Raw genomic sequence first — 26,400 nt, 5'->3', positions numbered from 1 at the left:
TCCATTGTTCTTCTGAAACTCAGGGAACAGGCAGCACTTAGAGGCTTAAGCTCCAGATGCCTCCCTGTCCTGGCAGGGACATTATCCCCTCTGGATGCCTGAATATCCTAACCTGCCTCCCTTCCATCCTCGTACCCACCTGCCCTTTCTATCCTGTGGCTCATCACGGTAACCTCTGACTGCTCCTTCAGTCCACCCACCCTCCCTCCCTCAGCCTCTGCCCCATTCCATCTCCCTTGATACCCATGCCTGTACCACTAGGGGCAAAAACTGCCCTCCGAATATGCCCCCCTCATCTCGTGTGTGAGGGGCTGGATCTGTAAGTGGGAGTCCAGGGAGGGACTTCTGTGGAACGCCACACCACCTCCTCACTTCCCTTCTGCCCAGGGTTTTCCTCATATGGTCAAGCGCATCCTGGGACACGACACGCAGGGGATGTGCTATGGTCATGACTGTAACTGCTGCCTCTAATTGAAAAGAAAATACCTTTCCCTTCTTGCCAGAGCACAGAGGGTTTTTCCTTTTTATCACCCAGGACCTAGTTCTCTCTTCCGAACTCTAATAAATTGTAATGGAGAAAGAGAATTTCATGATGGAAAAATGGCACCCTGATTTCTCCTCGAGAACTCAAAAAATCATTATTTATACCGGTTGCTTCCTTTAGCATCTCTGTGAGGAAGAAGAAGGAGCAGTTGTACTTCACAGACCCCTTCCTTTGTTCACTCACTCATCGTACATTCGTTTATGAAATATCTGCTGGACACCAGATTCCACGCTAAAAAATGGGCATGCAGGAGAGGGCAGGGGAGGGTAGAGATGCAAACAAGTACCATGGATGATGGTATCTGTTATAGTGGTATCTTGAGTGTTAATGGGAGCTTAGAAGAAGGAGCATCTCAGTCTGTATAAAAAGTCCAGGAAGGCTTCATGGAGGAAGTGATGCTCATGCAGAGGGTTTTTTTTTGCGGTACGTGGGCCTCTCACTGTTTTGGCCTCTCCCGTTGCGAAGCACAGGCTCAGAGGCCACGGCTCACGGGCCCAGCCGCTCCACGGCATGTGGGATCTTCCCGGACTGGGGCACGAACCCGTATCCCCTGCATTGGCAGGCAGACTCTCAACCACTGTGCCACCAGGGAAGCCCGATGCAGAGATTTTAAATATGTGTAGGGACAGGCAAGGAGGCTGCTCCTGGTAGGGGAAACAGCACACGAGGAGCTACAATGGGATCGGGACACCTGGAAAATGAAATGAAGGGGTTAAGACATTGGCAGTAGCCGTTGGACAAGTGGGAAATGCCAGATCATATATCTACCTCCAAAGGGGTTGAGCTTCTGTGGCAAACAACGGAGGGCCACTGAAGAATACTAGGCATGGCAGGGGCACTGCAAGAACCCTGCTGAGGGATCTGGGGTGGTCAGAGCGGTTAGGTCACCTGGAGGGTCTGCTGCAGCCCTTTGGGTCTCTAGAATTTTCCAGCCTCAGCCAAAGTCCTAAGGTCACTCCCTACGTCCTGTGGGAGCCATCGATACTGAGCCGTGGTCTTGCCCCCAGTTCAAGCCAACCCCAGGCAAGAGCCATAAGCCAGCCTCGTTTCTCCCACGGGGCCTCGCAGTTATCACTTCCTTCTCCATAAAGCGGCGGGAGAGCTTCCAGAGTGCTCCTACTGCACAGCCTCCGCTGCCCAGGAGCACACGCCTCCCACCCTGAACACCCACAGGAGCCCTGCCTCTGTGAGAAGGGGGGGCCCTCCTCCACCCGCCGCCGGGCACTCGCAAGGAGACCCGGGAGCTCGCTGATTTGTCTCTTGCTCTGGTTCATTTTCCTTCTGGAGAAGCAGGCTCATCGTCTGCATTTTTAATAGCTGAGCACATTTAGCATTCAGCACACAGTGGGCTGATACGGCCCAAAGAGAAGGCAGCAAGCCACGCAGGGGAGGAAAACCTCCTCCCTGCTCCCGCCCACATCAGTAGCTTGGTGGATTTGAGCTCCCCCATCTCCCAGCGCGCTGGACCAGGGTGGCTGAAGCGGCAGCAGGTGGGAAAGTCAGACCAGCTGATGCAGACCCCGTGTAAGGAGCTGGTTGTCTGGATGAGCAGCGACTCATAAGAAAAGCCTGAGACCCTCGTCTGAGCTCAGAAAGAGCCAGTCCTAATTCCCTCTTGACTTCCACCTGGGAAGTCTTACCCACCTCCCTCCACCTTTACGGGCTCCATGGGCTTCGGGCAGGGTATTCTCTGGCCTCTGGCTCCCCCAGGGCTGGTCCCCACGGGCAGGACGGTGAATTAGTGGAGAAGGGCTCTGAGAGCCTGGGAGCTGGGCGAACCGTGGGTGCTGCTAGGCAGATCTGCAGGGGACAAGGCTGGTAGCACAGGGATGCCCTGTTTCCCCACTTTGTTCTAATGCAGTTACTTTTTAACCTCTCCAGGCACAGAAGGGAGAAAACAACAAATCCACGGACCATTCAACCTTATGTGAGACGGCAGGAGGTGGGCCTGAACCTAAGAGCGGTGTTTTATGGCCGGACACGTGAATTTGAGCTACTTGGAAAAGGGTGTGTTGCTAACCTGCTGTTAATCTCATCTAAAGGCCATGACCCACCACCTGCAGGCAAGGCTTATGCTTTGGCCTTTAGATGCAGAGCTCCTCGAAGCAGGGAACAGAGTTTGGGCAGGGGATTCTCTACATGGCCAAACTGGGTCCTCTGGGTCTGCCCCCACCAAACCCCTGGCGGCAGCAGGCGAATGTGAGAAAGCAGAGAGTTCCTTCCCCCTTGGAATTTAGCAACTCCTGAGGGGAGGACAGCATTAAAGAGACCCAAGGAGCCACCTTCACACACCTGTGAATCAAAGAACCAGAGGGTTCACCTGGCCCAGGTGTCCAGATTTGCGCTGTCTGATACAAGAGCCACTAGCCATGTGTGGCTACTGAGCACGTAAGATGTGGCTGAGGATCTGAACTTTAATTTTTATTTAATTTTAATTCATTACAATTTAAAAATAGGTACTTGATTCAGTTATAAGAAAATGTTTTAAGTATGTTTTGGAACAACTTAGTATGCAAATCTATTTTATAATTGCTGTTTTTTTTTTAATGAAGTCTAAGTATGGATCAAGTATTTCCAGTGATAATTTAGTGTCCAAGTTGAGGTGTGCAGTTAAGTATAAAACACACACAGGATTTTGAAACTTAAGAAAAAAAAAAAAGAACAACCTATCTCATTGATTATATATTGAAATAATACTGTGGTTATATTAGATTTAATAAAACATATTGCTCAAAATTAATTTCACTTGTTTCTGATCACTTTTTCCAGCGTGGCTACTAGAAAATTTTAAATTACATGTGTGGTGCACATTACATGTTATTGGACAGTGCCAGTCTAAACAATTCTCGATAAAGGCTTAACCATCTCCAGGAATGGAAATCTTATGATGCTTTCCAATGGTCAGATCCATCTCATTCAATTCAACAAATATTTACTGACAAGGGGACTGTGTTTGCTGAGTGTGAGGACCTGCCATGTGAGAGGCCCCGCAATTACCACGGAGCAGAAGGAATACAGAGGTCTAATCTAGAGCACCACAGAACGAGTCACAGGTAAGGCAAAAACGAAGTGCAGCGGGGATTAAAAGGAGATGCTAGTGTATCAGGTGGCTGGCAACAAGGAAGAGAATGAGAGAGAAAGGCTTTGAGAAGAAGGTGATCCCTGGGATGGGCAGTGAGAAGCAGGCAGGGTTTGGGCCAGGAGAGAAGGGACAGGATGCTGTGGAAGGAAGCCTGCTTCCTCCGGTTCCTCCCCTCTTCGGACCCCATTCTCCAGGGCCCTGCCCTTGATTCCTGCTCTTTTTAATAAGCCACATATCTTCCCGGGAATCCCCATCTGTATCACGGCTTCAACGCCTGTGTCTACTCTCAAATCTCCATTCCCAGTCCATGCCTCTCTCCCGACCTCTGGGACCAAACACTCAATGCCCAGCGGACATCTCTATGTAGGTATTTCTCAGATACTTCAAACTCCATGGACTCCCCGGCTGAACTCATCCTCTCCTCTCCACCCTAGACTCTGGCCCTTTCTGTCCTTCTCTTGAGGGAGTGGCAGGACCAGTGACCCAGCTGTCCAAGCCAGGAACATTACCCTAAACACTTCCCTTGCATTACGAGCCCTAATACAACCAGCCCCAAAGTCCTGTGGGGTTTTCCTCAGTTCCTCTCCCACCTGGCCCCTTCCACACACGTCCACTACCGCTGCCTGGGTCCAGGCTGTCACCACGCCCCACCTGCGTTATGCAAAAGCATCCTCACTCTTCTGGCTGCTTCTTGAGTGGCCCCTCATGCCATCCTTTATACAGCTGTTGGGGGGTCTTAGTACCATTGAAAACTGCTCCTCTAACAGCTCCATGCAGCTTTCAGGGTGAAGCCCAAATTCCTGAATTTAGCTCATACAGCAGAACTTTATAACCTGGCCCTCATTCACCTACTCAGTTTCATCTCCTGCCTCTCCCCACAAGCAAGTATTTCTGCATGTTCTGTTCCCCTTGCCTGGAACACCCTCCCCATTTAAAAAAAAAAAAAAAAAGGTTTTTTAAAATTGTGTTTAAAAAAAAAATCTATCTATCTATCTCAATCATAAGATTCACCATTCTAATCCAGTTTTCTTTGTCTAGGTTATTCCTATTTATCCTTCAAATTCAGCTCGAGTGCGGCCCCTTCTGAAAACCCTTTTCTGAGTCCTCAGCCTGGGTTAGGTGCCCTTCTGCTGTACTACCAGTATCTTAGCTCTTATCACATTGTATTCTGTGTTAGCTTATGTCTCTTTTTACAGACTCCCTAGGACAGTGTGTGTGTCTTATTTAATTTTGTATTCAAGGGCACATGTACAGTTGTGCAGGTTACAGACTGCACTAGATGCCTGGCTGAGGAAATGAGTAAGACATGAAGACCATTAGCCAATTGTGCACTCTGGTCCAGGGCTGTATCCAGGCCTTTTTCTAACTTGCACAGAGGTGCCATAGGTGCCAAGCCCTGTATATCTTCAGGGCTTGTTACAGTGCTGGCACATAGTATTATAGTAGGTGCTCATTAAACGTTAAGTTGAATAAAGACGATGGATGGTTTAGGCAAAGGGACCAGGGGAAGACATGGTGGGGAAGCTGGAGTAATGGGATGTTACTGAATGATCAAGATTGGATTAGGGGGGTTTGCAGTCAGTTTTTAGAGGGTCCTTATAGATACACCTCCTTCTAGATGTAGGTGCTTGGCTTTTAAAGGGTAACTCAGCTCTGGTTCTGCTTTTTATTTTTTTCCCCTTTGTGCACCCATTGGAATAGATTCTACAGTATATAAAGGGCTGAGATCCTAACTCTTAATTCAGTAGACAGTGAGGAACCTTGGAGAATTTTTGAGGATTGTGTCTTAAAAATCACAAAATATTCAGGCTTGAAAATAAGACTCAGAGAAGTTAAGTGACTTGTTCAGGGTCACACAGAAAGTTAGTGGCCGAGCTGGGCCCTGAACTGGCTTTCCTTGCCCCTCCAGTTTTCCTTCTTCCACACCGCCCTTTGGGGAAGGCTCCCTGAACTGAGGCGGGCCCTGGAAGCCCCCAAACTAAATCTTCCCAGCCCTCCAATATGAGTCCCCAGTGACGGTGGGCAGGGGATGGGCTGACCGGAGGTGAGAACACAGGCAGGAGGCTGCTGCAGTCGACGCTCAGCCTCACCCAGCGTGCCTCCCTTGATCTGTCTAGATGTCTGCCTACTTGAAGTTAGGTAAACTGCCCAGGAGCTTTCTGCTCTTCACACAAGGTCAGTGCTCTAGTTTTTGGAGGCCTTTTTTCACAAGGGCTTATTTCCCTTCTTGCAATCCTTTTGGTTGCTTTTCTTTGGACCCTGGCTAGTTTTTTCAGATTCTTTCAAAACCACCTTCTGCCACTAGCTGAAGAGGGGCCTCGCGCATAGCAGGGCTTAGTAAGTGCGTGTTGAGTTGGTGTGACCCAAACATGGAGGATGATCTAACCTGAGCGGTCTCCCTTGAAGCCTTGCCTCCTGGGAGAATTCCTGGTGCTACATCTCACCCTCCTGGGACCATGTTTATCAGTTATCATTTATTGCATTCATGCTATGATCTTCCCTGACCCCCGAGTCTCTTTCTGACTTACTCCCCATGAGCCCCCTGCCCAGCTTTCCTCATTTAGTTGCTCTATAGCTCATTTCTAGACTCTGAATAAACGGTTTTAGCCTTTTCCATTTTCAACTTCAGTCTGAGTCTGAAGAGCCATTTCCCTACTTTTCCCAGGAGATTGGGCTTCTCAACCTGTACTCCTGCTTATAGGAGCTCTGTCCTTTGGCACACGTGATAATAATGATAACAATAACATTATCATCAAATATTTATTGAACGTGTTCCCTGATCCAGACATCACGCTTCCTGCTTTTATAAAAATTAGTTCACTTCATCCTCACAAAAATCCTGTGGGGTAGAGATATCAGTAACCACATTTTACAGATGAGGAAAACCGAGGCACACCAAGATCAAGCCATTTGCCCAAGGTCACCCACCTGAGATTTGTATATAGGCAGTGATACAGGAAGCACTTACATCAGGACACCAGATGCTGCCTTGGCAAACAACCTTTCAGGGGCTCTCCGAGGTCACCATAAGAAGGACACTCACGCTACCAGCAGGCAGGCCCAGAGGCCACCAACTGTCACTCTCAGGCCAGGTCTTTCCTAACCAGCTGTGTCCTCTTACAGCATAGAGATCCTAACACTAAAGAGAACAAAGCTCGTCCGTGAGCCCTGGCTGCGTGACAAGTGCCTCCCCTCCTTGACAGCCATGTCTAAACCTCTCCTCTCTGTCACAAGAGGCCCCTTAGTTGATCTGGCATAATTAGCTCTTTACAAAGTCATCAAAATTGCCCGCGTGCAGTGACAAACCAATCGATGGATGATTTTAGTCCACAGCTTTCCCAGCTATGAACATAAGTGTAATTAAACGTAAGAAAGTGTAAGAAACGTAAGGAGTGTAAGAAGACATCTTCTGTAGCATGAATTAACAGAAGATGTTTTCTCTTTAGATATATAAACGAACAGAGCCCACACTTATCCCTTGTCTGCCTCCACAAGGCCAGCAAGATAAGGCTAGAGGCTCTGTACTAAGCCGGTCCCTAAGGGTTCCAAGTTGGGTCCTTGGCATTTGAAGATACTCATCTTCTGCTTCCTGTCCTCATTTTCACTTTGGTTTCCTATCTGTCCATCCCACAGGTAACGTTTTTTGACTTCTCGGTAAAGACGGAGATAAAAAAGTGAATTAGGGCTTCCCTGATGGCGCAGTGATTAAAAATCCGCCTGCCAATGCAGGGGACACGGGTTCGAGCCCCATTCCGGGAAGATCCCACATGCCGTGAAGCAACTAAGCCTGTGCGCCACAACTACTGAGCCTGCGCTCTAGAGCCTGGGAGCCACAACTACTGAGCCTGTGTGCCTAGAGCCCGTGCTCCACAACAAGAGAAGCCACCGCAATGAGAAGCCCATGCAGTGCAACAAAGACCCAACACAGTCAAAAATAAACTAAAAAAAAAAAAAAAGAATTAAAAGCCTCTGATTTTTCATAGTCACCTGCAACCAGCCCTCTCCCACCCCATCACGTCACAGGCAGCGACATTCCCTTTGGATTTCCTTTCTTCCTTCCGTCATCAGCTCCCAAGTACCTGCCTCTGCTGGCAGCTCCTTCACAGAGTGCAGGCCAGGCTGCTTGTGATGGGAAGCTCTGTGGGGGGCCTGCCTTCCAGGGCCCTGCGGAAGGACCAGGGCCTCACTCCCTGCGGGGCCGACTGGCTGTGCTTTTGATGATTTATACCAACACTTCTGTTCACTGGGGTGGAAAATTGAGAGGTGACCGTATAACTGAGCAATATTTCCCTGTTACCCTCTTCTTAGACACAACTTGCCTCAGCTCTTAGGAACGGAAAGAATTCCCCTGTCGGGCAGATAGTCCTTTAAGGTGCCCTGTTTCTCCTGGTATTTAGGTTTCTCATCTCATCATTCTGGTTTTCTGTTCCTTCCCTCCCCACTTCCCCAGATTCCTGGACAAAGCCACTGGGTAAACACTGTTTCCTGTGGTGACAGGGACAAGCAGCGAGGACAGGCGGCTGCCGGCACCCGACACTCACCATGCTTTGTCCCTTGATCCCTTCGCTGAAAAGATTGTGTGCTGCTTGCCGCTGGAGGCTAGGAGATTGTCTTTGGGCGTTTTGAATGGCTTTGAGGAGCTGCTGGCAGAGGTATGGCCGCTGAGACAGGCTTTTGTTTTCACCTGTACTAGTGATGTCCGGGCATTGGAGGGTGGAGACGCCGGAGAGGGAGAAGGTCTACACATTGAACCGTGTCTTCTCTCTACAGGGGGAGAAAGAACAGAACTCAGCACATCATCTGTAGCAAGTGAGTCACATGCATACGCGTGTACGTAACAGGCAAAGAGGAGAGTGCTGACCTTGCAGTGTCGGTCCCCGAAGCCTCAGTTCTGACTATGGTTTGCTTGACATCATATCCCACCAACTAGCAGTGATTACCTTCTGAATTTCTGTGTCAAGTGGCAAGCTGAACTCACCCTACAGTTCTCCCGGGAGGCATTACGGTCCTCCTGCAAAACCACTGCCACAGGACTAGTAAAGGGGATGCCCGGTGTCATGGGAACGTAGTGAGAGAATCACACAGCCCAAGCCATCCCCAGACAGCCACTCAGAGGCCACATGGTCCCTCGGGGCAGTGGGGAGGGTAGGACTTTTCAGATAACAAATAGCAATTTCTCAAACCTGACCCCTAGCAGGAGCACTTAAGTCACAAGGACTTGTGACATTCAGCTGGGCTGAATGAAAGGGTCTTCTACATCCAGAAGGTGGCCCAGCATCTGTCCACACGCCCCTGTGGCCTCTCCAGGGCTCAATGAGGTCCCGGGCCACAGGTGCCGGGTCAGGACAGGCAAGAGGACGTCAACACTGAAGGCAGAATCCACAGGTCTGGGGCCTGGACGTGGGCAGCCCCTTCCTGGGGCTCTAAGAGAATACCAGCGCCCTGGGAGACATGCCCCACTTGTTCACCCTCGTTTGGCTCCTGTGGTCTCGACTTGATGGGCAGGATAAGAATGCTGACCAGGAGAGTAGGTGCACGAGGTAAAGCTCCGGTGTACACCCACTACGGTGGTTCCTAACTGTTACAGGGGAACAGATTTGATCAACGGTAAGGACCCTTCCCAAGAAAAATGCCCCAAAACTCTGCATACAATTACAGGAAGGAATCCTGAACCCCCAAAAGACAAACGGTCTGAAATCCTAAGTCCGCTCTGGCTCCCTCGTACCTACTACAAAGCCCCACATATAGTTAGTGCCTAGTTACTGTGTGTTGAATAAATAAATGAAATTATAACAGATCTCCTGATGGGAAGGACTAGAGATCACAAAGCTGGAGATCTGGGTTGAATGTGATAACGAAGAAGATGGGGGCAGAAAGAGCAGATCCCACTCCCGCTCCCATCTCCGAGCCGAGTCTCACTTTTCTCATTAGTGACGCACTTCTGGCTGCTATGCCAGGCACCCTGGAAAGAAAGGCAGACTGACTATGGCTATGAGGGACAAGCCTTTGGGCTTCCTCTGCGCTTCCTGGTACCAATGGGCTGCCAGCTTGTCTCCAAGCCGGCTGGCTCTAATCCTGTGATGAGGTGGGAACTGGGGAGCGGGGGCGAAAGTGGATTTTTGAGGATCATCTGATTGCTGGGTGTTTCTGCCTGACCAGTGTTCATAGGTTGCCTGCACTGAATAACTTTACCAGGGAATCTTTCTTCACTGAATCAGAGGAGACCTTGCATACATGCTCAGTTCCCAGAGCCACCCTGTTCAAGGATGTGAAAACCAAGAGCTAGTTCCAGGGCCTCTGTTTTGATGTAGTAGAGAGAACCCTGGGCTAGGAGCCAGGAGATCCAGGCTCCAATTCCTGCCACACCACGTTATTAGGCTTATAGCCTGGAGTTCACCACTTAAACTTTCTGTTTCCATGCCTTTATCTGTAAATGAAGTGGGTCTCTAGATGGCCTTGAAGGCCTCTTTCTACTCCATTATCATAAATACAAGGCATACTTACACCTGATCCTTCACTTCCCATCTCTCGTGATTCCTGAATGTCATAGCAATAATTATAGCACAAGTTTTGAAATATTTTACTCAGGCAGGATCTTCCTTGGGAGAATTCATCCTTTGTAAAGTTGTACTGGTCTTTACAACTCCTCTGACACAGGCAGGAAGCAGCCAGCCATCTCCACCCTCCTCAGGACTGACTGGCTAAAGAAGACCCAGAGAGGCGAGGTGACTAGCCAAGGTCAAGGTCAGTGGCTATGAGAGGAATGGGGCCTCTATGCTATGGGCAGGGGCTTAGCTGCTTCTCAGGAAGGCAGGAAACGGGGTGTACTGTGACCAAGATGTGAAGCCAGGGAATTCGGAAGCACAGGACTTAGAATCACTGAAGGTTAGAACTGGATCTTAGAAGTCAGCTCATCCCATCTGCTTGCTGATGGATGAGGTTATCACTTAGAGAGGTTATCGGTTACCAGCCTGTAGGGCAAAGCTAGTTGGTGGCAGGGTTGAGTTCAGAACCAACGCTTCTCACTTCAAATCCATAGGTCTTTCTGCCCTTCAGAAATGTCTCGCTCAGCAATTTTTTTTTTTTTGGCTGAAGTTTCCAAAACTAAAACAAGACTTTGATTTTTACCACTACTGTTTTGGGTTGCTCTGCAGACTTCATTCACTCATTTGCTCTCATGTGCTCAAGGTGGCAGAGGGGGTGGGGGAAGGGATATGCAGAAGTATTCCCCCATTCTGGTGGAGAGATAAGCCTTCATAATGAAGAGAATTTTTATTTTGCTAAACTAAGAGTGGAAAATAATACCAGTAAGCAAAGATAAATCACAAAGAAGCGTGACATTAAGGACAAAATGAATGGGCCAGATCAGGGATTCCCAAATCACCTCCAGAGAATTACGATTAGTGACCCTGACGAGGCGTTCTGCTGCTAAACTCACAGAAAAAATTAAATCAATGGATAAGCCTTCTTCTTTTTTTTTTTTTTTTTTCACGGTACGCGGGCCCCTCACTGTTGTGGCCTCTCCCGTTGCGGAGCACAGGCTCCGGACGCGCAGGCCCAGCGGCCATGGCTCACGGGCCCAGCTGCTCCGCGGCATGTGGGGTCTTCCCGGACCAGGGCACGAACCCGTGTCCCCTGCATCGGCAGGCAGATTCTCAACCACTGTGCCACCAAGGAAGCCCAGAACATTTCTTTTTTTACTCACTATTAAAATATTCTATAGACTGAAGCAATCTTAGAGAAAAAAACCCTTTCCCTCCAAATCTTCTCATTCTCTGTTCATGTACATAGATGCATTAACAAAACAGTAATCAATTGATATTTTGGACTATTCTTTTTCAACTAACATTATTCCATCTATATGTTTCTAATTCCCAAATATTGGTCATTTTAAATGGTTAGGTAATATTTAATCACTGACATCATGCTTTAGATTACTTAGCTATTCTCTTACTACTTACTGTCTGGCTTTTTTTCTTTCTTCCTTTCTTTCTTTCTTTCATTTTTTTTTTTTACAATTTAGTTAAAAAGTGATTTGAGATTATTTCTTTGAGGTGTAGTTCCCAAAGTAAAAAAGGTTGCAATAGTTTATAGCTTTTGCAACACATTTCTTTCCAGATCGTGGGACAGAAAGACCAAACCAATCTATTGTGCTAATGTTGAATGTGAGTACCACTTACCTACTGAAGTGAAAACAGAAGATCACTGTCAGGACATTCACACAGAATTAAATGTCCACTACATCAATAACAACCTAGGTGATTGATGTTGGATCAGCAACCTCTGGTCTCACCCCTTCTGTCCTTTGGCCAATAGTAATAATAACTTATTAAGACTTGCCCATGCGCCAAGAACTCTACTAAATACTTGAATTACCTTAGTAATTACCTAGTATTTAGTTCTTACAATACCCTAAGAGAGGTACAATTATTATATCTGTTCTACGGATGAAGAAACTGAGGTTAGAGATACAAGTTGACCAAGTTCATGGAGCTAGGAAACATTAGATTTGTGGATGTCTTCAGAGCCTGTGGTTTTAACTCTGAGCTCTACCACCTTGAAATCCTGGACGATGCTACAGCATATAGGGAGAGCCTGGAAGGCTGCTGGACACCTCCCCTCCCCATTGAGTATGGGCATTTCAGCAGGGCACCTGACTCCCCTAGGGAGAGGGGGAAAAACACCTAATGTGGCAGCTTTTAAGGTACCAGTCAGCCATAGCCTGAGACCTCAACCCCAAAGAAATGACCAAAGAAAGGAAAAACCAAAGCCTTTTACTTTTTTGCATTTCCATCACAGGAAATCCAGAGCATGGCCTCAGCCGCTGGCTGTTCTAAGACCACTTGCTTCACTGTGTACAGCCTAACCATCCATGAGGGACTCCAGGGTGCAATCCTAGAGACCAGCTGAGCAGGGGGCTTGCAGACACCATGTGGGGAGCCCTGGTGTCTCCACAATCCTCTCCCCTTACTACTCTCCACTGGGAAAAGTCCACCAGGTTCTCAGGCCATTGCATCTCAGTAAAAATTCGGAACCCTCCCCTCCCCCCATGCTTATTCACTGAGATATTTTTATACTCACAGCATCAGTGTCCTGCATTTAAAACCTCAGCACAGATGCCTCACGAATGGCTGAGCTGGCCGCCAACACCCAGTGTGGTTCCCTGTACCAGTTTTAGAAAGAATGCATTGGGAATTTTCCAATATGGTGTTTAAGGGATCAATCCCCGCCCCGCCCCTGCCCCCAACAGAGTGTGCGCACCACAGTCACTTGTGGCCCGACACGCTTGTGTAAACTCACTTGGGCTTAGGCCAGCTCCTGGCTTGCTCATTTGACAGTGCTGAGTCTCTTTCAGCCCTCACCTCTTAGAGCAGGTGCTTGGCAAATCATTAGCCGGGTTCTATTTTATCAATGGATTCTATCTGCTTTAGTAGCTGCAGTCAGGATGCTTTCCATAAAGGACAACCCTGAACTCCAAGGGACCTTCCAAAAGTAAACTGGAGGCGGAGGGTGAGGGGCAGAGCACACACCTTGGCCCGGGGAATCATGCAGGAACCATGCTAGCTGTATCTTGCAACCACTTGGTGAGGGGGTGAGGCAGGTATCCCCCCATTTTACAGCTGTGGAAACTGAGGCAGGTTGCATTTCGGAAACCTGTCCAGGGTCTGTTAAGGCTCGGAAGTGGAGACAGCAGGGGTAGCATCTGAGCTGTGGTCTCATTTGCCACAGTTGTAGCTGGGCACTAAATATAGTGCCATGGTGGTTAGAGGGGGGATATTGAATCAGCAGGGGAGGAAATGAAGACACAGGAAAGTCAAGTGACTAAGGCAGGCAGCGAGTGGCAGGCAGAGGCGTGCCAAGCAGCTCCTGTGCCAGGAGTGCCTGTGAGCTGCCCAGGAGCGCACTCCCTCCTTGGGCTGTGGTGCCTCTTTAAAAGCTGTCAGGGGGCTTCCCTGGTGGCACAGTGGTTAAGAATCCGCCTGCCAATGCAGGGGACACGGGTTCGAGCCCTGGCCCGGGAAGATCTCACATGCCGTGGAGCAACGAAGCTCGTGTGCCGCAACTATTGAGCCTGCGCTCTAGAGCCTGCGAACCACAACTACTGAAGCCTGCGCACCTAGAGAAAGCCCGTGTGCAGCAATGAAGACCCAATGCAGCCAAAAATTAATTAATTAATTAAAAAAAAAAAGCTGTCAGGGGAGGTGTTCCTTCAAGCACGGGTGCCTGTCACCAGTTAACTTATACTAGTTCTTCTTTACCCCTCTTCACCGGCTACCCAGATGGGCAACACACACCACCTGGGGCCCTTTGACAAAAGCCACTGTGGGCCGGTGCCTACACTGCTCATGCCGGCTCAGCTCTCAAATTCCCCTAGGCTCTGGGTTGATTTCTCGGTCATCTGGTCACTCTGTGCCCATTCATTCAGTTAGGAAGAGAAGCAGCATTCCTTGGGTGCCTACTATGTGTCAGGCACTGAGCAAGCTACTTTTACACCTACCAGCTCATGCAATCGACCCAACAACCCCCCAAAGTGGATACTGTTAGCCTCCTCATTGTAGATGGGGCAATTAAAGCTTAGCAAGATTATGAAACAAGGCCAAGGTCACGGTGACCTTGGCAGTTAGAAGGTGAGCCCAGGCCTGCCTGGCCCCAGAGCCAATGCCCTTTCCACCATGGAGATACTGTCTTTCTCTGGGATACTGTCTTTCCTCTACACGTAAGCAATACAACTTGTCTGAAGATTCTAACAAAGCGTCTCCCATTTTCAGAGCTGGCCCAGGATACAGCTCTGAAGTTAGATAAGGATGCTTTTTACATCTCCCTCTCCGAGGCATTCCCCCACCCCACCTGTGCTCTTCTATTGGTTATTTATACTAAGGTATACATTTCTGGCATCAACCACTGTTGGGTAGGATTTGGGGAGTCCCAGGGACTTTCCAGGGCCCTGATGTATTTCCATCAGCCCCCAAGGATGCCCTCATTAGACATTTAACCTAGCTGAAGGAGAAAACCCCCCCAGCAATATAGACCAGTGGGGAAACAAACACATGTACACACTGCTGGGGGTACTTCCAAGGGATGACAGTTCTCTGGAGAGCAACCTCGTGTTGATGACAACGGTTAAAAAGCATTCACAGGGCTTCCCTGGTGGCGCAGTGGTTAAGAATCCGCCTGCCGATGCAGGGGACACGGGTTTGAGCCCTGGTCCGGGAAGATCCCACATGCCGCGGAGCAACTAAGCCCCTGTGCCACAACTACTGAGCCTGCGCTCTACAGCCCGTGAGCCACAGCTACTGAAGTCTGCGCGCCTAGAGCTTGTGCTCCACAACAAGAGAAGCCACCGCAGTGGGAAGCCCTCGCACCACAACGAAGAGTAGCCCCCGCTCGCCACAACTAGAGAAAGCCCACGCACAGCAATGAAGACCCAACGCAGCCAAAAGATAAATAAATAAGTAAATAAATAATAGAAATCTATTTAAAAAAAAATAAAAGCATTTGATCTGGTAACCTGGTAATTTTAGTCTGGAAAATAGACCTCAAGGAAATATCCCCCTCCAAGAAAAGTTCAAAGATATTCTCAGCAGCATTGCTTACAATAGTAAAAAATACCATAACCAACCTGGTCTATGATAAAACAACTGAAAATGACAGGTATGAGGGTTATCTCAATCTAAGGAAATGTGTATGTGAGATAATACTACCCAAATTCACAAGAAAATTAAAAATATCACCAGTATATGCAAACACTAATCATTACTTTATAAAAATGTAAAACATTTAACATATATATATATGAATTATAACACAGATAGAAAAGGAAAAAAGGGAAGGATATAGGATGCCTCTATTTTTGTTAAAGTTGTTTTTTAAATCCATACAAGAAAAAAGAAAAACAAACAACAACAACAACAGAAACACTAACACATCCTTAACCAGAGAGGCCAAAGGGGAGAAAACAGGTGCAGATACAAAAGGAGGAAGGAGAGAAAAGCATGTGTTTAAGTCACACCTCATTCATTCATTCACTCATTTTTTAAAGCATCTCTTTGGCACATACCATGCGCCAAGCACCGAAATATAATGGTGGTGATAAGACAGACACTGCCATGGCCCGAGGGTTCCCTCAGGGAGAGGACACGCTCTCCAGGTCCTGGCTGGCCACCACTTGGTCACCCTGAGAGTAGAGAACAGGGTCCCCTCTGAAGGTGGGCTGCCACCTGGAGGACCTGAGGCCAGTGAACAGCCTGCCTGCCCCATGGGACAGAGCTGCCATCCTCGCCTTTTATTGCCCCAGCTATTCCCGTGTGTCTGGAGCCAATACGGTAGTGGAGGGGTTGACAAGGAGTCCCACCTGCATGGTATTAACTTCTCCGTCAGAGTGACCTCGGCCCCAACCACCAACATACCCACTGTGCAAGTCACATGAGTATAAAAACAGAACCACCACAGCTAAGATGAAAACTGGTGGCTTCCAGCTTTACGATAAGCTGTTGGATTCTACCTTAAGATGGCACAGCTGACATCATCCCCACTCCAGGGGCACTGAAGGGACAGGAGTGGCAGGCAGCCAGAAGCTGGGCAAAGCTGGGGTATCTTTGGTGGGAAGATACAAGAACAGGGATTCCCAATGTCTAAAATACCTGAACAGCTGGGCCGAATCTTCCCAAGACTGTCTTGAGGCCACATCAGTGGCCTTTACCCAGGTGCCTTGGGCTAAGCACATGAAAAGCCCTGGGCCCTGTCACAGGCATGCGTGGTCCACGCCTCAAGGAAGGGCCGGAGGATCCTGAGGCATGATGTCAGGAGGGAGCCCAGGCCACTATCCACCTGAGACCTCCTGGTGCTGCCCAGGGCTCCTCTTCTTGGGACAGCAGGGCCAGGGCTCCCAAATCTGTATTTTTTAAAAGATCCCGAGGTAACTCTCTTGCTCTACACAAGCTTCAGAAGTCACTGGAAATGTGGACCAAACACTGCTGTCTTTGGAATCAGAAAGATCTGGGCTCAAATCCCAGCTCTGTCACTCATTAGCTCTGTGACTTGGGCAAATAACTTAACCCCTGAGCTCCGGTTTCCTTACCTATACAGTGGGAACAATAATGCCCACATCATAGGGTTACGAGTGGGCAGGTGCCCCTATAGTACATTGAGGCCCCCCATCTTAGCACAGGTCCCATGCTGTAATCACTGGTTTACTGGTCTAGGCGTCCTGTCACTGGACGCACGGAGAGCAGATGTCTTGTGCCCTCTCTCGTCCCTGGCATTCAGCCCAGGGTCTGGCCTTGGTAGGCACTCACTACATTCACCGTTGAAGAAATGAGAATGTGAGGATCGATAACACATGGAAGGTGGCTGCCCCGGTGCCAACTCACAGTAGTCACCTCACATAAGTTCCCCTAACACATACAAATGTAGATTTAAAAAAATACAAGCAGTAGCTTTCCTAAGGGGGCAGTTCCCTACCTTCTCCCTGCCCCTGAATTAAAACTATCCATTTACAAGAATCCTACAGGAGCACAATTGTTTAAGAAACATCGGCTGAGTAAGGAGAGGCCAGGGCTGCTTGATTCCTGTCTGTACCGACCTCCAGTTTCAGGAGTGCAGGCCACAGTCTCTAGAGGTGCACAGTCCCAGCTCACTGCGAAGCTCGCGGCGTCACCCAGAAGAGGCTTTTGTGGTCCGACGGCAGTCACTAATAACGGAAGCATTTCTGTTCTCCTTGGAGTGGCAGTTGGCAGTGGCAAACAGGAAGCTGTCTTGAAGTAGGGTGTGGTTCTGTCCTCTCAGTGTACATGTACGGAGACACCACTTGTTTTTCCCCCTCCAGTCCCCTTCTCTTTCCCTCTGCTCCCTTTTTTTTAGGAGCAGAAGGTCTGAATTATTTCGGGGAAAACACAGCTTTTTACAAGATTGAAGACCAACCATCACCACCATACAAACGAAAACCAAGGGTAGGAAGGAGTCTAAAATACAGCAAGGGTCTATTTCGCTACCATCAGCTACTTGCTGGGGACACCGAGTTAGCCCCCGGCTGTGCGCGAGTGGGCGTGAGCCCTCCCTCGGTCTCCCCGCGGGCACACAGGAAACCAACCCCGCTAGAAACCAGGCCAGGTGCGCTGCCAATCGTGCTCGGGCACCGCCAGTCCGCCAGCTGGCCGGCCACCAGCGTGGACTCAGGGACCACTGTGTGCACACACCGGACAGAGGACCATCCGCGAAGAGTAAAGAAGGAAAAACCACAGGTTGCCAGTTTCCAGCAATTTTTGAAGTTTGAGTGAAAGAGACCCGAAACATTGCTTAGCACCGCTTGCATATAAAAATGACCAAGAAAAATCAGTAGCGAGTAGATAAATGCATCAAGTGTGTTTGGAGCTGCACATAAGTGCAGAGAAGTGGAGGGGACGAGCTGGTCAGGTTCAGTGCAGCTGCTTCCCGGGGCTAGGAGAGGTGTGCTAGAAAATTTTCCACTCCACTCCTCCCCAGGCCCCCAGGCTGGCGCCTCCAGAAGGTCTGTCCAAAATAGACGGGTCCCCAACCCAGCCTCCTACTCCTGACCTCTTTCCCAGGCAGCAACTCTCCCCGCTCCGCCTCAGCCCTGTCTCAGCGCCAGCCCACAGCCCAAGGGCACCGCCTAAGCTCCACCTCGGACATGCTGAATGGATCGTGGGCTGACAGCACGCTCTGCTTGCCGTGACCTGGGCCCAGCCCCACGCCATCCTGTGTGGCAAGCGTGCCCTGTGCTCACACTTACACATCCCAGGGAGACAGCCTCGCTGTTTGGATAAGGGGGCTGAGCCAGTGACACGCTGGGCAGCGCAACTCGTGGGAGCCGTTTCCTGGCTCCTGGCTGAGGGCCCTGGCCAGTCAGAACGCACCGCTTCCCCTTTAAGAGAGCACGCCCAGATGCGATTAGGGAAAGGCAGAAAGAAAAGCCCGGAAAGACCAGGGTCCGGAAAGACCAGGGTCGTATCCCGAATTTGGCAGATGAACTTGGGCGCGCGCGCGCGCGCGCACACACACACACACACGGATCTGAGCAGCCACTGTATGGGGAGGGTCAGGGCCTTCCTGCAGCCCGACTGCACGATGGCCCCTCCAGGCTTCCCCGGGGACCAGGCTGAGGCCAGGGGCCCACGCAGCCTGCAGGGGCCTCAAGCCTTTCTGCTTCCTTTTCCCTCAGGGCCTGTGTGCCCTGATGGGCAGAGTCCACTGCAATACCCAGCACTATGCTTTGGAGAGAGTAGAGACGTCATTATAAAGATTGAAAATTACTTTTGTGGGACATTTTAAGTATGAATTCAAGCGGAGAGTTTTCATTCATTCCTTATATTTAGAAAGTTAATTCCCTGATCTTGGCAAGGGGTAGTAGATTTGTGGGGAGGGGGGATGTCTAAAAAAGACAATGGGTCCCCAAAGACCACATGCTGTATGATTCCATCGGTACAAAATAGCCAGCATAGGTAAATCCATAGAGACAGAAAGCAGACTGCCAGGGGCTAGGGAAGCAGGGAGTGGGGAGTGACTGCTTCAGGGGTACAGGGCCTCCTTTGGGGGTGATGAAAGCATTTTGGAACCAGGCAGAGGTGACGGTTGCACAACACTGTGAACAGACTGAGTGCTAAATTACAATTCAACTGCGCATGCCCCCTGCACTCAACACCACCAGAGGGGTGGGCAAAACGCCTAGGCCACCCCTCCGGCCTGACCCCTGGACACACCCCTACCCTCACCCTATATTAGGAACAAGCTTACGCCCCCCCCTCAGCGAGCGGGCAAGCAAGGGAACCTGTTGCTTGATCTCGTCCCCCCCTCCCCGCTGCAGCAGGGGTCCCAATAAAGCCTTGCCTGAAAAAAAAATTACAATTCAATGCTTTAAGATGATTAATTTTGTTATGTGAGTTTCACCTCCATTAAAAAAAAAAACAGCAGTTTAGTGTGTTTTAGGTATTTTTATTTTCTTTTACCTTCTACTAGGATCTCTCCTATGTTTCATCCAACATTTCTTTGTAAAACCTGCCTGTTACCTGATAAATCTTAAGTTGACCCTGGCGGAAGAGTATACGCCTTTTAATAAGGAAAAATAAAAACAAACCCCTAAGAGATAAAAGCTTTCCAAGACTCAGAAGTAAGCCTCTACTGGAGAATTTCAGACTATGGGAGGATGGCATCATCTCAGACCATGGCACGTAAACTGGGCAGTGCTAACTTGGCCTTTGTAAGGCTGTCTCAGGTTGGGACCATCTCCAGCAGCTTGATCATATAACCAAAGCCAGAGACAGGGAGTCTCCCATGGGAGAATTATTCAAGGAGAACATGATTTTGGGTCTCTGACTTTGGTCTTCCTTTTCCCCTGTGGCAGAGAGAGTTTCTTCCCAGAATATAGCAGAATCAGTTTCTGGCTGGGAAAGGGCTATGCCGCTTGTCGAAGCAGGACTAGTTTCTACAATTCCATTTCTTTGGAATGGAGCCACTGGGTATGAGGGGGTGTGACTCGACCACCCACCCAACCCAGCCCTACGGAGAGGGCTGGAGACAGGGTAAGGCGTGCGCTGTATCCTCCAGACTCTAGGCAAGAGGGTCAAGGGCTCATGGGCACACTTCCCCTGCTCAGGGGACTGTCAAGAGGAGGCCTGCTGAATGTTGCAATACTCAGAGGAAGCACAGATGAAAGGGCAGGCCCCGTGGCCCAGGAGCCTGAGTCTTTCCAGAGACAGCTGTGAGCAACTTTCTTAGTATCTGTTTGCTGAGAGTTCCAGGATGACCTGGGGGATAGAGATGTGAACAGCTTCCGTGGGCCAGCTCTCCCAGAGCCCTCTGGTCCTGGTGAAGTGCCTTCCCTTATCTCTTTCACTGTTCTCTCCTCATCTCAGGTGCCTGGTAATAAGTAGGTGGACTAGGTTTTCAGCAAACAGATGGCTTAAGAAAATAAGATGGGGACTTCCCTGGAGGTCCAGTGGTTAAGACTCCGCACTTCCACTGCAGTGGGGGCGGGTTTGATCCCTGGTTGCGGAACTAAGATCCCGCCTGCCGCGTGGGGTGACCAAAAGAAAAGAAAAAAGAAAAGAAGATGCAATATTTATACTGCTCTGGCATCTGAGGAGCCGCAAGTTTAGAACCTTAATGCTAAACACAAAAACAGGCAGGCTCAACCCAATTAAAAAATAGGCAAAGGACTTGAACAGACATTTTTTCAAAGAAGATAATCACATGAAATGATGATCAACATCATTAGTCATCAGGGAAATGCAAGTCAAAACCACACGATACCACTTCACACGTACTAGGATGGCTACGTATATAAAAAACAACAACCAAGAAAGCCCCCAAATGGAAAATAACAAGGGTTGCTGAGAATGTGGAGAGACTGGAACCTTTGGACACATTCCGTGGGAATGTAAAATGGTGCAGCCTCTACGGAAAACAGTATGGTGGTTCCTCAAAAAATTAAACGTGGAATCACCATATGATCTTGCAATTCTTCTCCTAGGGTACACACCCAGAAGAAATGAAACAAATCCCTGTATGTGAATGTTCACAGCAGCACTATTAGCTATAGCCAAAAGGCAGAAACGACCCAAGTATCCATCAGTGGATGAATAAATAAACAAATCGTGGTATATACATAACACTGGACAATTATTCAGCCATGAAAAGGAGTGAAGTACTGATACATGTTACAACATGGATGAATCTAGAAAACATGATGCAAATGAAAGAAACCAGGCACAAAAAGTCACATATTATATGAATTCTATTTCTATGAAATGTCCAGAATAGGTAAATCTACAGAGACAGAAAGCAGACTGGTGGTTGCCGGGGACCGAGGGGAGGGAGAGGGGGATATAACTGCTTAACGGGTATGAGGTTTTATTTTGGAGTGATGAAACTTCTGGAACTAGACAGAAGTGGTGGTTGCACAACACTGTAAATGTACTCAGTGTCACCCAGTTGTTCACTTTAAGATGGTTGATTTTATGTTGTATGCGTTTCATCTCAAAAACAAAAAAACCCAAAACTCTGCAGAAAGTGAGGGCCAAGACAATCCACAGACAGAACAATCAGTTTCAGAATAACTGAGACTTACCTTCAAAAGCCTTCTTGGAATCACTTAAAGGAAATAATCTTTAAGTTAAGGTAACTAAGGCGACCAGTAGGAGAGGGCAGATAGGCACTCACTCCAAGTCGGAAGTCCCTAAACGTGGCCGATTCAGGTCCACAAAGAAGTGTTAATTTGTCTTGAACAGCCAGCTGCTCCCACCACCCCACACACGGGCGCACGAAGGCTGCCCTAGCCACTTACAGATGGAACTCGGAGGCACAGCTCCCCTCTGCCAGCCCCCTCATTCCTGATACAGCCATCATTTCCACCAAAGGGGCTCAGGTCTTAGACCACGAAGTTGGGACAGAGTCACAGACTCGCAAAGAGCAGGAAGAAACGCCACAGGTAATCACTGTCTGCTACCCGCTGCTGGCCCCTTCCAGGGCTGTCAGCCTCTTCGGAGCCGTAGCCAAGGGGCTCCCCAGCCTGGCTTCTCCACTGCAGGCCCCGAGCTCTCCAAGTTCACAGCAGGCAGAAAGCACCACCGCTGGACAATCTCCCCTACGTGAGCTGCTCTGGGATGCCCACACGTCCATCCCATTTCTGCCCTGTGGGGGTCACCTTGAACCAGTCGAGTTTCCATTCCATGGGACACCTTGCCAAATGTTTGCTCCCCGAAACCTCTTTCTCTGGGATAAATACTCCCAGACATCTTTTAAAATCATTCCTCACTAAAGGTCATTTTCGCTCTTCTTCTGATCTCTGACTGTGCTTTCTAAACTGTGCCACTCAGAAGGGAGAACATCACAGGTGAAGTCTGGGCAGCTCCCAGCTGTCTGTTCTGGGTATCATTCTCCTGTTAAGGCCACTAGACATCCAAGCTAGATTTCTTATTTCTTTTTTTCTTTTTAAATTATTTATTTATTTTATTTTATTTTGGGCTGCATTGGGTCTTCGTTGCTGCATGTGGGCTTTCTCTAGTCGCAGCGAGCGGGGGGCTACTCTTTGTTGCGGTGCGCGGGCTTCTCATTGCGGTGGCTTCTCTTGTTGCAGAGCACAGGCTCTAGGCGTGTGGGCTCAGTACTTGTGACTCGCAGGCTCTAGCATGCGGGCTCAGTAGTTGTGGCGCATGGGCTTAGTTGCTCCACGGCACGTGGGATCTTCCCAGATCACGGATCGAACCCGTGTCCCCTGCATTAGCAGGCGGATTCTTAACCACTGCGCCACCAGGGAAGCCCTAGATTTCTTATTTCTGAGGGCTGCATCACCCCTGAGTCTTACTTCACATGCTTTACTGCCAAGCTGCTTATCCACAGGTGTCCTTTACAAATGTCATCTTGTCGGAGTCAGTCCACTGCTCTGGCCTGGGGAGATCTTTCAGGACTCTGACTCATTAATATAACTCTTCTCCCTCCTAAATCTACTGCTTGAAAAATTGGATAATCCTGCCACTAATGCTATTCTTCTTCCAAATCCTCCTTTATAATGTGGAAGGGGACAGGGCCAAGCGGACAACTCAATCTATCCCCCAGGGTGACAGCGACCTGTGAACAGTACTCCAGAGGTGTGACTCCGAGCCACCTGCCATTCAGGGCAGGTATGTCACTTGGCCCACACTTCATCTTCACTGGTACGGATCCCATGGATGACTAACAAATGAGGCTGACAACAGCCCTCCTGCTACCAGTGGTTGAAGGACTAAAAGTAAAGCTTAGCAGTGCCTTGCACACGGTAGGCAATCAAATGTGCCTTTATAACTGACAAGAAATACAATAATAGAAGAAAACTGGTTTTCCAACTCCCAAACTACCCTCCTTACTGGCAACCAAGTATAGACATTAGGCAGCTGAAATCGATACAAAAAGAACCGGTGCCCAAGGGCTGGTGTCTGAATCCCCACACCCTCCTTCCAGAATCTCCATGCTCTGAGGTTAATAATACCACCCTTCCAAGGCTATAGGAAGGAGTCAATGAGATCAGGCATGTAAAAGAGGTTTAAAAGTTGAGTCAGGCTATGCAAACATAAAAGAAAAGTATTACGATTATTACTGTTATAAATCTCTCCAAGATACCACTTCCACTAGCAGAAACCTGCCTGTTCAGCCAAGGAAAAACCTACAGATGCACTCAGGCTGTCCGAAGGCAGGTCTTCCAGCTCAGAGCAGCTGAACTCCTGCAAAGCAACTTCCCTTTCCCAAGGATGGCAGGATTGAGAGGGTTTGACCAATTCAAATGCAAAAGCCCAAGGGCGAGGATGACTGGGAAACTTTTCAGTATTCACTGCCATCCCTCTCCAACACAAAGGCCTGTGGGTTCCCTTCATGGCTCTTCATTCACTCTGGCCACGAGGTTATCTATACAGTGGGATGGGGCACCCGTAGTCACTGCTAGCTGAGAGGCACACAATCCGACACACACCTCCAACCTGAGGCCTTCAAAAGGTGAGTCTCCAATCCCAACCCAGCCTGACAGACAGGAGGAGGAAAAGGGGAGTGCAACAGGGGCCCCATCCATAGGGGCAGATTGGAATCAAATCAGAACAAAGAGTTGCTTAACCTCTGCGTTGCAGCTGGTGCATCCAGCTTGGATGGGGCACCGAGAAGGCGAAGGTCTGATGGATAATGTGCGAGCTGGAGCGTGGCTCCCCAGCTCCACCGTGCAGGCTGAGCCCCCATCCCTTCTTTATACTGGGACCAAAGGGCTCGACCTGTCCCCACCAGCTCAGCGGGGCTACCGTGAGAAAGCCCAGAGCACGCTCTAAACTGTGGAAGACCGAAAACAAGCCTCATCGTTATTCTCTGCAAGGTCAGAGGAGACCAAAAAACGACACAAAATACAAAATAAACCACCTCACTTTATACAGATGAGAGAAACATGGAGGAGAAAAAGAAATCCACTCATGGCAGCCCTGGGCAGTGAGAATTATGTCACGCCTCGGCCTAGGTCACATTTACTACCTTGGAAATTTCCATTTCGACTGTCCATTGTCATTTCATGTGTAAGTTGGTGATGCTGGGGGGGTGGGTAGTGGTGAAGTTTGGACCTGTCAGGGAGGGACCCACATGCCTGGATCAGGGGACACTCCCTACTCAGAAGGCCTTTCACAAGGCCCAGATGATGGGCCTTTTCGATTTGTTTGGTTTAAAATATTTAAGCCGAGGCACAAGGAAGTGTCTCATCTACGACGTTCTTCCTGGACCATTAGACGGGGATTCCACACTCCTCACGCTGATGAACGTGCTACTTAGCCACGCAAATTCCGGGACCGCAGACACGGAGATGGGAGGTGCTCAAGGTATGCTCTCAAGGGCCGATTTAATTACACAGCCATTCGGTGGGCAAAGCAGACCAATTTTTAGCCAACTGTTCTGGTAAATATTATGGGAAGCCCTTTCATAGAGTGCTAATGCTGGCTTAGTGATTTCGATCGTGCCTGGCTTTAGTTCTCATGCAAACACGCACGCGATCCCCAAAGATGCTACCGCCAGAGCCAGAAAAATCAAACAGATTTTAGCCAGTATTAGCCAATATGCTATCTTGCCGTTGAATATTATTATTTCCTTTTAGTACTATAAACCCTTCAGTATCACTGTCATTTACATGAGGACAAACTGGAAAACCCACTCACTTTCCAGCGACCGGCCTTCTTCTGCCCCTCCCCCAGGCTCTAGGCAAGTCCCGACGCCCGGCTTCTGGGCCGGCTGCACTGCTCCCCAGGGTTGGACAAAACCACCACCACGAACCCATTTCGGACGTTTGAAACAATACCCAATCACTGCATCCATTCTCCCACAGCGTCCCAGAGGAAATGGCATCATTACTTTCATTTTACTCCGTTTGTGACCAACCAAAAGCAAACAACACGTCCTGAGACAATTATCAGGATATCTGATGTCGGCGGCTGGAGAGTACGCTCGGGAATGTTATCAAATGACCTCGCGGAGAAATTAATTTTCAAGAGCTAAAATAACCTTCTGCTGCACATGCCCGGCCGTTTCTCTAAATGCAGAAACGGATTTCACTTTCAGCAGTTAGAAAACTCTCAGGCATGCCCGTTTTTTCAAAAAAGTCTATAAATAACCCAGGATCAGCAAAATTTATGCAAAACATCCTGCTAGAAGAAATGTAAACTAAAACCACTTACAGAGAGACTCGGGCTGCCAACTTAATCTGATTCTACGACGACTGTAAACACGTTGCACTTTTGGAACCTGAAGCGATCCATATTAGCACGGATGCCATCACAGAAAAGAAAAAGAAAAAAAAGGAAGCAACCGCCCCCTTCCCACACTAAACAACAACAAAAGCCCGTCCCCCAAAACAGAGCACCGTGATTCGGGGTTCGGGGTTCTGCACGGTCCAGGACCCGACGGCTGACCAGCTGCAGTCAGTACCAGCTTGCACACGCCAACTGTTTTGACTACAGGCACTTGTTAAACACAGAGTTTCAGGTCCTACCAGTTGGACACCAGAAGTTCATAGAACTGACCCAGTGCCAAGAACAACAAGCCCAGAAAGCGAAACGGCCGCCTCGTGCGCCGTAGTTTTTGTTAACTGTTTATGCAAGCCCCAGAGCAATTGGGTAACAATTAAGAAGACAACCAAACTTAAATAACAAAAGCAGATTACCACCTTGAAGGAAATGTAGATGTTGGCAGATAAAGGTCAGACTTCAACCGAGTTTACTGGTGGGGTGGGGGGTTTTCGGAGAGAACCGGGGGGGGGGGGGGGGGCAGG

At 49.0% G+C, this 26,400-nt stretch overlaps 1 protein-coding gene across 14 annotated transcripts in view; it reads right to left on the bottom strand.

The window, feature by feature from the left end:
- The window catches only part of ATXN7L1 (ataxin 7 like 1), a 243,690-nt gene that overhangs the window by 50,218 nt on the left and 167,072 nt on the right, over positions 1-26,400 (bottom strand). For 9 of the 14 annotated variants that reach the window (XR_003795185.1, XM_029233303.1, XM_029233302.1 and 6 more), the window contains one exon: positions 8,168-8,390. Coding sequence is in view for 13 of the 14 variants with exons in the window: in XM_029233303.1 (XP_029089136.1) it covers positions 8,168-8,390 (223 nt within the window). In the remaining variant the exon portion in view is untranslated. Of the gene's footprint in view, positions 1-8,167; positions 8,391-8,487; positions 9,047-17,208; positions 19,319-25,807; positions 26,252-26,295; positions 26,305-26,400 lie in introns of those variants that run through there. The other 5 variants (XM_029233312.1, XM_029233309.1, XM_029233311.1 and 2 more) reach the window with 5 other exon arrangements.

This window comes from Monodon monoceros, unplaced genomic scaffold (genome assembly GCF_005190385.1).
Source record: "Monodon monoceros isolate NGI ecotype Baffin Bay Population unplaced genomic scaffold, NGI_Narwhal_1 Super_Scaffold_2, whole genome shotgun sequence".
Taxonomy (NCBI): Eukaryota; Metazoa; Chordata; class Mammalia; order Artiodactyla; family Monodontidae; genus Monodon; species Monodon monoceros.
Note: the sequence above shows the minus strand (reverse complement) of the source record. Positions and strands in the feature narration are given on the sequence as shown.